Below are 10,181 nucleotides of genomic sequence, written 5' to 3'. Positions count from 1 at the left end.
TTTAATATTGCACACATTCAATTTTCAAAAGGATAATAAACAAAACTAACTAAATTAAATTAAATTAAACTGAAACCCACCTACACCTTAAGGTGCTAACACACCAAGCAGACGCCAAAGAACTAGTTGCGACAAAGGTTGACTATGGCTTCTCCTCACGACACCTGTGTCTTGGCCAAAAAGTTGCACTTGAACACAAACCGCAAGGACTAATGCAGAGACAGTTTAGAAACGAGACGCCCCAACTCGTAATTTCCTGTATTTGTGTCACGTGGGTTTCGCCACTGCCACTCCTCTTGATCCTGGGTGTATTGAGTCCAATGGGAGAAGTGAACGTGAACGCAGATTATGATTATTATGATTATTTCGCCCCATAGTCACCAAGGACCAATTTTTCACAAACCACATTCTGACTTTAAAATGGCATTTTTCAGACGGACAAATCAGGAGAAAATTAACTTTGTTCGAGGCCTGTTTCTGTCTCAGAAACAAACTCTCGCAAGATCTTGCAACACAGATAAGCTAACGTCAACTAAAATAAAATAAACTAATTTCCATAATACTAAATATGGCTTTTAGCCGTGTAAATAGCTATCTAATGTTAGCAAAAGAAAATATTAATAAATTATACAAATATAACAACAAAAATAACTTTTCATCAATCCACACAAAGTTCACTACACTTTTAACCGAGGTCACAACCATTTAGGAGACAGGAAGTGTGTTTCATACCATTGGCGCAGCGTGTAATGCGCTATCTTTAGTTATAGAGAATATTTGCTTGAACACACCGCAAAGACAAAATTTGACAGCTAACTAGCATGTTTAATACTCTCCACGCCAGCAGGCGGCGACAATCTGTTCGTCATTCAAAAAGGGAAACCGGATTCATGTTATTTGTTCTCTCAGCAAAGAAGTTTCCCTGCGGTGGGAAGCGGTGGGACAGAGCAGTTCGCTGTGACTGGCTGGCTTGTTAGCTAGCTTGCTAATTTCACCTAAAATGCCTTCATGCTGCACTGGTTACAGAAAATACGCCAGACAAATTTGTCACTCATCTGGCAACAGTAATGTGCTTTCCTAGATAAATTTTACTATTTTAGTGGTCGGCCGGCTAGTTAGCTAACATGCTTGCTAGGGAGCTCAGTTGTCAGTCTAGCACCAACCACGGTGCGGAGGGAGAGAGGAAGAGAGGCATACAGTTTTTATATTAAGTTATGTCATATGTAATGTTCAGGTATGTAGATCTATTAGACATGTTTATGTCAAAATTGTAAATATACATAGGCTACACCAGTTATTATGTGTCTCTTTGTATGTTTGCCCTCTTATGGACATAATGTGCAAAAATAGTTATTCCAATAATTCAAACCTTTTTTAAAAGGAACATTTAATCACACAATGTGAGGTTGCGCCTCATTCAGTTCAAGATTATGCATCGGTTCTATTGGACTCCCTCCAGATTTTTTAGAATTGGTCTGAAAGACACACCAAATTGTTGGAAATGTAAGACGGCAAATTACTTCATGTCCTATGGTCCTGTGATAAGGTCCAGGAATTTTGGACCGGGATACATGATAACCTATGTCAGATTGCAAGGACCCAGGTTCCATTCAGCCCAAGATTATTTGTTCTGGGAGATGCTATCCTAATCCTAAACGGGAAGGATAAGCACATAAGAAGATGGGTCCAGACTAGTTTGATGATAGCTAGACAGATTATTTTAACAGGATGGAAGAATGAAGGGGTGCCGTCAATCCAGGAGTGGGCTTGTGAGATGGCTACAGTGGCAGTGCTTGAAAAAATGTCATATAAATGGTTTGCCAGATTGGATGTATATACTAGAAAAGGGGAAAGTACCTGAACTTTCTGGAGGGCTCCTAAGAAGCTTTGTGCTGGGGATAGTTGTGTATGATGGTCTTATGTTGTTCATTTATACATATGTTTATTTGGTTTATTGCTTTTTTGTTATTATTTGTGGAATGGTCTGGAATATTGTAGTTACTGTGTCATCTTGATTTTTGTCTGGGTGGGTAGTAATGACGGAAAGGGGGGATTTGTTCATGTTGCGAGTTGTATGTTTTGTATTTTGTTTAAAAAAAGAAAAATTGTTAAACATGAAAAAAGGGACATTTAAAACTATGTGTATTGGATTAATCAAATTGAGATGAAGATGAAAATGCGAACAGCCTTCTGTGTGTGCCCTCTCGACAGTCAGTCATTTCCTTGCTTTCCTCACTACCATTTTTATTCTTGTGCACTAATTTGCTTAGTGGATAGTTTTAACGGTTTTCTATCATAAAATAATTTCTTTTCCTCAACAACAATGTAGAATATTTAACCAACTTGGACCAATAGCCGACGATCTCCTTGGTGTTTCAGCACATTTAGACCCTCAATGAGAACAAGGAAAAACTCCCATTAGGAGGTAAAAAAAAGAAGGAAGAAACCTCGGGAGGGTCCACTCAAAGAGGGATCCCCCTCCAGGACGATAAGCAAATGGGTGCCAAAAGTGGGCATTTTTATCTCACTGTGTGTCTTACCTATAGCCTAATATACTGAATGTGTATGCAAAATTACAATTTGTATTTGGGTAAGACAACATTATAAAGAAAGGAGAAATTGGTTAACATAGTGGAGTAGAGTAGGGTTAAAAAAAGTCAAAACGTATCTAATAATCTGATCTCACTGCTGGCGTCAGTCTTCATCGCTGGTGTCTCATCTTAACATTTGAATTGTTTGCTCTTTCTCATCGTCCTACCACGACCTCTTTCTAGATCCTCCTGGCAGTGCTTCTCCTCCTCCTTGTCAGTCTCTTCCGCAGTACCTGCATCTTTAGCCACGTCAATTAGCCACTACTGTGAGCAAGATCGTTGTCAGTTGTGACGGTAACAGTGTCATAGTTGCTGTCGGCAAACTCGTAACACCGTCTTGATTTTTTGCTGCTTCTCTAATTTTCGACTCTATCACTCTTTCTTGTCCTTTTCCTGGATGGACCAGGCAGAGGGTCTTCTTCAGCAACCTTAGTATGTTTGACTGGACTATTTAACATTTTCTTGTTGAAATTGTCACAGTCAGTGCTGTCAGTGTCACTGTCAGTGCTGCTTTCAGCAAACTCATCCCACCATCTGTATTTTTTGCTGCTTCTCTCTTCAATGTCCTGTCCATCCTCCTCTCTTGACCTTCTTTTGGATCCTCCAGGCAGGGGGTCGTCATCTTCTACACCCTGGTTGACTCCAACCTCAACCCAAGCACTAGCACCAGCATCTTCTGCATTTTCATTATTGTTATAAACATTGTCGTTGTGGATGGCGTCAATGTTGTCATGGTTACCACTGTTGTCATCGTTGACAATGTTATTATTGTTGTCATGGTTTTCATTGATTTCATGGTTTTCGTCATTGTCATGGTTTTCTTTGTTGTCATAGTTTTCAATAATGTCCTGGTTTTCATTGTCGTCCTGGTTTTCATTGTTGTCCTGGTTTTCATTGTCGTCCTGGTTTTCATAGTCCTGGTTTTCATTGTTGTCCTGGTTTTCATAGTCCTGGTTTTCATTGTCGTCCTGGTTTTCATTGTTGTCCTGGTTTTCATTGTCGTCCTGGTTTTCATAGTCCTGGTTTTCATTGTTGTCCGGGTTTTCATCACCCTGGTTTTCATTGTTGTCCTGGTTGTCATTGTTATCCTGGTTGTCATTGTTATCCTGGTTTTCATTGTTATCTTGGTTTTCATTGTTATCCTGGTTTTCATTGTTGTCCTGGTTTTCATTGTCCTGGTTTTCATTGTTGTCCGGGTTCTCATTGATTTCATCGTCCTGGTTTTCATCGTCCTGGTTTTCATTGTTGTCCGGGTTCTCATTGATTTCATCGTCCTGGTTTTCATTGTCCTGGTTTTCATTGTTGTCCGGGTTCTCATTGATTTCATCGTCCTGGTTTTCATCGTCCTGGTTTTCGTCACCCTGGTTTTCATCGTTATCATTGTCGTCAGCGTCATTTTGGTTCAACAAGTCTACTAACACAGCAAAGTTGGGCTCCTCTTGTTCATTATTAAAGAGAAATTCCATCCAGGCAATAACTCCAGCATGAAGTTGATCGGCTGGTGGCCGATCTCCTCTTGGAAATAAATGCAGGTGAAGCTCTCTGCCTGCAAGATCAGGTAGAGAATTATATTACCAATTTCAATTCCTGAATTAATTTGTAAACCAATCTGCCTTAAATAGCTTTTGGAAAGACTGTACATCAAATAAGTCTGTGTAAAATGATGAACCAAGTACTTACGATTTCTACCGTTGTGCTCCCCATCTCCTCTTTCATCCATTTTGACTAAATTGGTCAGACAAAGAAATCTAAAATGATCTTACCGTATCACAATATAATGTCCATCCTACTGCAAATATTTACATTTTAGTTCTGAAACTTAAAACCTTCAAAGTTTACATTTAGCACATGTTACACTGACAGCTTATCTAGTAGGAGTTCCCCTTATAATGTGATCATATTAAGATATTTGTCCCCACAATATCTAGCACGCACAAGTCTCACAATTTGTGCCAACGTTTTGTTGAATTCAATAACACTTCCTTCCAAGTCATTCCTTGTGAACAAGACTAAATATGATTATCAAAAATACAATCCCCTACCAGCATAGTATTGCAATTCTTAAATAATGAACAAGTTTTGCAAAACAAACTTAATTTAACACTATGACTGGCTAATTAAGTAGACGCCAGCAGAGTCATGTTATTACTTAAATTATAGACTAGATTATTGAGGAATGATCCTATGCACAAGGTTATAGACTTACCTTACTTTCAGAGAACTGGCCTGTAAAACAAAAAATCACAGACCAGTTACAAATGAATGGGGTTCTGTCGCAAAAATATTTATTGGTGGAAAAAAAAGTCTCCTGCGATAAATAACAGGTGCTGTAATGTGTTTTGAGTGATGATCTGTCGCAGCAGAATTCTGTAGCTCCAGTGTAAAAGCTCCATTTTATTGTGATGCCATAAACTGTATGACACGTAGAGTTCTAGGATTCTACGGTTCTATTTTTTTTCTTCTTTTTTTTTAGTTCTAGAACTACACTGATACTGATACATTATTATTTTTTAATATTTTTTTATTTTAATTTTATACTTTTTATTGATCCACAGTGGGGAAATAACACTTTTTTATATATTAATGGTTTTATTTGTGTCAATAAATCCTATGAAAACACCAAAACCAACAATGAATTGATCTTAATGCCTATGTAGCCAAAGTCTGATATATGTTGTTCTAGCGTGCCACCTTAGCTACAATGCTTATGTTGCTAGCAGTAGCTACATATTAGAGACTCACTCACTCAATCAATCAATCAATCAATCAATCAATCAATCAATTTATTTGTCACTTAAAATTATATAAAATACAATTTCAGTGAAATGTAGCCCATCAGTTCCTTTTAAGTTATGCATTAAAAACAGTAATAATGATACATGTAAATGTGGGGGGTCTTACTCAAACTGTGTTTTGTAACAAACCTAGTAGCTGCATCTGCATGCTGATCTTTTGCGAAGCTAAGATCTTTTTTGTCTAGTCTCAATATGAGGCCAATGTGTTATCGTACACTTCTAGAACTTAAGAAACACAAGTTATTTGTTTTTCATTCAACTTTCACTCACAGTGGTCAACAGCGGTTAAGGTCAAACAGACTTTATACAATAAAAAATTGTCATTTTAACACTTTTGTTTTTTATATGGATTAAACAAACCTTTCCTTTGTTTCCAGTCTTTATGCTAAGTTGAGCTAAACGTCTTCTGGCTCTAGCTACATATTTACTATACAGACATGAGAGTTGTATTGATTTTCTTATCTTCCTCTTGACAACAAATTGAATAAGCATATTACCTGTAGAAGTATTCCTTTAACAGGGATTGGGATACATCCTCTGTTGGATGAAAGTTGTGTGTTGAACTTCATTTAGAAGTCTTTACACCTACACTAGAGGTGATAGTGCTGGTGGAGGAGAGTGGAGGAGGGTCTCAGGCTGTGATCTGCCTGGATTATCCATCCATGGGTTACACAAGGTTCATCTGGTCAGAGAGATAACAGAAATAGAGTTACTCACGCCTGACAGTAAGAAAGGAGCATGACAGACATCATAATTTATTTATTTAATATAGTTTCTCAGAAAGGATGAGAATATTTGGTTCACGACTAAATACCTGCAAAACTGAATACATTCCCATCTTTGGGGTTCTATTTGTGCCAAAATTTAGTCGAAATGCTTACTGTCAATGTCTATGCTTACTGTCTATGTCTATACTTACTGTCAATGTCTATGTCTATGCTAACTGGCAATGTCTAAGTCTATGTCTATGTATGCTTACTGTCAATGTCTGTCTGTCTATGTCGATTTCTCACATGACTCAACATTTGTCTGTCAACAACTCCTGTCGTCTGTTGCCCTCCTTGTCATTTGACTGTGTCAATTGTCAACTGTGCCATTATTATCCCATCTCAGCAATTATTGCAAATTATTTTCAAACAGCTTGCCACATTAATAAGAGCAATCAGAATAGCAGGAAAGTTGGCTAAAAGTAATCTGAATGAGCTGCAGTATAGGCGAGATATAAAATAATAATAACAGTATCCATCCATCCATCCATCTTCGTCCACTTATCCGGTATCGGGTCGCGGGGGGAGCAGCTCCAGCAGGGGACCCCAAACTTCCCTTTCCCGAGCCACATTAACCAGCTCCGACTGGGGGATCCCGAGGCGTTCCTAGGCCAGGTTGGAGATATAATCCCTCCACCTAGTCCTGGGTCTTCCCCGAGGCCTCCTCCCAGCTGGACGTGCCTGGAACACCTCCCTAGGGAGACGACCAGGGGGCATCCTTACCAGATGCCCAAACCACCTCAACTGGCTCCTTTCGACGCAAAAGAGCAGCAGCTCTCCTCCGAGCTCCTCATGGATGACTGTGCTTCTTACCCTATCTCTAAGGGAGACGCCAGCCACCCTCCTCAGGAAACCCATTTTGGCCGCTTGTACCCTGGATCTTGTTTTTTCGGTCATGACCCAGCCTTCATGACCATAGGTGAGGGTAGGAACGAAAACTGACTAGTAGATCAAGAGCTTTGCCTTCTGGCTCAGCTCTCTTTTCGTCGCAACGGTGTGATAAATTGAATGTAATACCGCACCCGCTGGGCCTCAGATTTAGAGGTGCTGATCCTCATCCCAGCCGCTTCACACTTGGCTGCGAACCGGTCCAGTGAGTGCTGAAGGTCACAGGCCGATGATGCCATCAGGACCACATCATCTGCAAAAAGCAGCGATGAGATTCCCAGCCCACCGAACTGAAACCCCTCCCCACCCCGACTATGATGTGATACCCCTGTAATTGGCACACACCCTCTGGTCCTCCTTTTTGAACAGGGGAACCACCACCCCGGTCTGCCACTACTTTACACTGGCACCGTCCCAGACTTCCACGCAATGTTGAAGAGGCATGTCAACCAAGACAGCCCCTCCACACCCAGAGCTTTAAGCATTTCTGGATGGATTTCATCAATCCCTGGGGCTTTGCCACTGTGGAGTTGTTTAATTACCTCAGCTTCTTCCACCAGGGAAATTGACGACAATCCCCCATCATCCTCCAGCTCTGCCTCTACCATAGAGGGCGTATTAGCTGGATTTAGGAGTTCCTCACAGTGCTCCTTCCACTGCCCTATTACCTCCTCAGTTGAGGTCAACAGCGTCCCATCCTTACTGTACACAGCTTGGATGGTTCCCCGCTTCCCCCTCCTGAGGTGGCGAACGGTTTTCCAGAAGGATCTTGGTGCTGAACGAAAGTCCTTCTCCATGTCTTCGCCGAACTTCTCCCACACCCGCTGCTTTGCCTCTTTCATGGCAGAGGCTGCAGCCCTTTGGGCCCTTCGGTACCTTGCAACTGCCTCCAGAGTCCTCTGGGATAACATATCCCGGAATGACTTCTTCAGTTGGACGGCTTCCCTGACCACCGGTGTCCACCACGGTGTTCGTGGGTTACCGCCCCTTGAGGCACCTAAGACCCTAAGACCACAGCTCCCCGCCGCAGCTTCAGCAATGGAAACTTTGAACATTGTCCACTCAGGTTCAATGCCCCCAGCCTCCACAGGGATGCACGAAAAGCTCCGCTGGAAGTTTAAACAATAATCTGCAATAATTGCTTTAGATAATAATGGCAGGTTCTGTTGCTATGGCTGCAGACTACCATGTGTGGAACATTCCCCTTGTTTAGCTGGGAAATCTTCTCAACTTGTTAACAGGAAGTCGACACATTAGGACGACAATCTTAATACATTGAAACATCACATAGTAACGACAGAGTGAAACGACACATAGCAAGGACCGAGTGAAACGACACATAGCATCGATCGAGTGAAACGACACAAAACATCGGCAGAGTGCAACGACACAAAGCATCGTCAGAGTGCAATGACACAGCAAGACAACACAGTCAAATGACAAAGAGGGCAACAGACGACAGGAGTTGAGTTGACACAGACAAATGTTGAGTCATGTGAGCAATCGACATCTAGACAGACAGACAGACATAGACTTAGACATTGACAGTAAGCATAGACTGTACATAGACATTGACAGTAAGCATAGACAGACATTGACAGTAAGCATAGACATAGACATAGACATTGACAGTAAGCCATAGACATAGACACATATAGACAGTAAGCATTTTGACTTAATTTTGGCACAAATGGAACCCCACAGTTTGGTGCAGCAGGAAGTGTTTATGATGAGTCAATGGCTGTCCTGGTGTAACTGGTGTAACCTATGGGTGTAACCTCATACTGTCTATGGGTGTAACTAGGGCCGATGATTGCTATAGGCGAACTAGGCGATTGCCTAGGGCGTCAAATGTGTTGGGGGCGCCGTGTCGGTCAGTGTAACGCTTACCAGTTCAATTTTCTAAGCACAAACGGACATTTGGAAAAACAGAAAAATGGGTTCCAATATCCAATTTTTCATTTTTTTCCCGCCTTGACAAATTAAAAAATTGGATCTTTAAACTTTTTTCCAATTTTCTGTTTTTATTCAGAGGATCAGAAATTTAGAAAATTACAAAACTGCATCTGAACTCCAATTATTCAATACTGCAATGGTATTCTCTCCCTCATTCCGCCTAGCTACGCCCCGCCCCCCCACTCGAAACCATCAGTTGTAAGCACCTCTGACCCCAAAGTCTATCGGTTTTAAGTTTTTTTTGTTCCATATGCAGTTAATGACCTGCATATTCCGCAAAGTAGAGGAAGAGAATACCATTGCAGTATTGAATAATTGGAGCCCAGGCATGTTTTTGCAGTCCACTGCTGGCAGTGTTTTACAGTGTATTGTTTTGTCATGTCACAAGACTGTTATTATGTGACTCCATCAAGAAGAAGCATGATTCAGTCCGCTGTTAGCTGCAGTGTAACATTTGCTTTCTGTCTTGTCATTTTCATCATGTTGTTTATTAAACCTTTTGTTAATTATTTCAATTGGACCAAGCCTCTCCTTCCTCCTCAGAAATCAAACGATCGCGTCTTTTAGAATTTCTTAACAAAACTAATGATTTAGTTTGAAGTTCGTGACGTTACCAGTCTATGGGTCAGACTCAAACACACGGAGCTCTGAAGCTGACCTGTGCGTCGCTTATGTCCACTCTCGCTGTAAAAATAGAGACGAGCAGCGGCACAGACCACAGAGCTGCTGCAGCGCGCCTTCCGTGGTCTGTGCAGTTCAGGTTTTAAAGGACGCGCTCTGCTGTGGGCATGCAGTGGCAGATGTGTCCCGTTTGTGCTCCGTGTATTTCTGCAGTAGCCTAGTTTCGGGTTTCCACCTTCGATGTAGGCCTAGGCCTAGAGCAGCGTACAACCACTTCCCTAAACTTTGTGTCATACAGAGGTCAGATCTCAAACGGGGCTCTGTGTCTGTCAGGAGGTCTGAGATCTACCGTATCAGCAGAGCAATCACGTAATGCACAGCAGACTATGGTGCAGGTGGATTCTTTTCAGAAATATTGTGACTTTATTCTTGTAATAGCCTTATCACTTTATTTTTCTCAAAATATTACGACTCCTCCAAATCTCAGAGAGCACAGATGAGATATATTTTAAATGTGCACAAAGTTTTGAACATGAGCAGAAATCTTGCTCAAACACATCTGA

The 10,181-nt window shown here is 41.3% G+C and overlaps 1 protein-coding gene across 1 annotated transcript; it reads right to left on the bottom strand.

Annotated features, from left to right (window-relative positions):
• Positions 1-341: 341 nt before the first annotated feature.
• On the bottom strand, positions 342-9,877 carry LOC144536761 (uncharacterized). Its single transcript, XM_078280026.1, has 5 exons — positions 9,656-9,877; positions 5,884-6,068; positions 4,798-4,817; positions 4,272-4,316; positions 342-4,137 (listed from the first exon to the last, which is right to left on the bottom strand). Exons 4-5 carry the CDS (start codon positions 4,309-4,311, stop codon positions 2,948-2,950), a joined length of 1,230 nt encoding a protein of 409 aa, XP_078136152.1. The 5' UTR covers positions 4,312-4,316; positions 4,798-4,817; positions 5,884-6,068; positions 9,656-9,877; the 3' UTR covers positions 342-2,947.
• Positions 9,878-10,181: the final 304 nt, after the last annotated feature.

The sequence above is a fragment of the Sander vitreus genome, chromosome 21 (assembly GCF_031162955.1).
Source record: "Sander vitreus isolate 19-12246 chromosome 21, sanVit1, whole genome shotgun sequence".
Lineage (NCBI taxonomy): Eukaryota > Metazoa > Chordata > Actinopteri > Perciformes > Percidae > Sander > Sander vitreus.
Note: the sequence above shows the minus strand (reverse complement) of the source record. Positions and strands in the feature narration are given on the sequence as shown.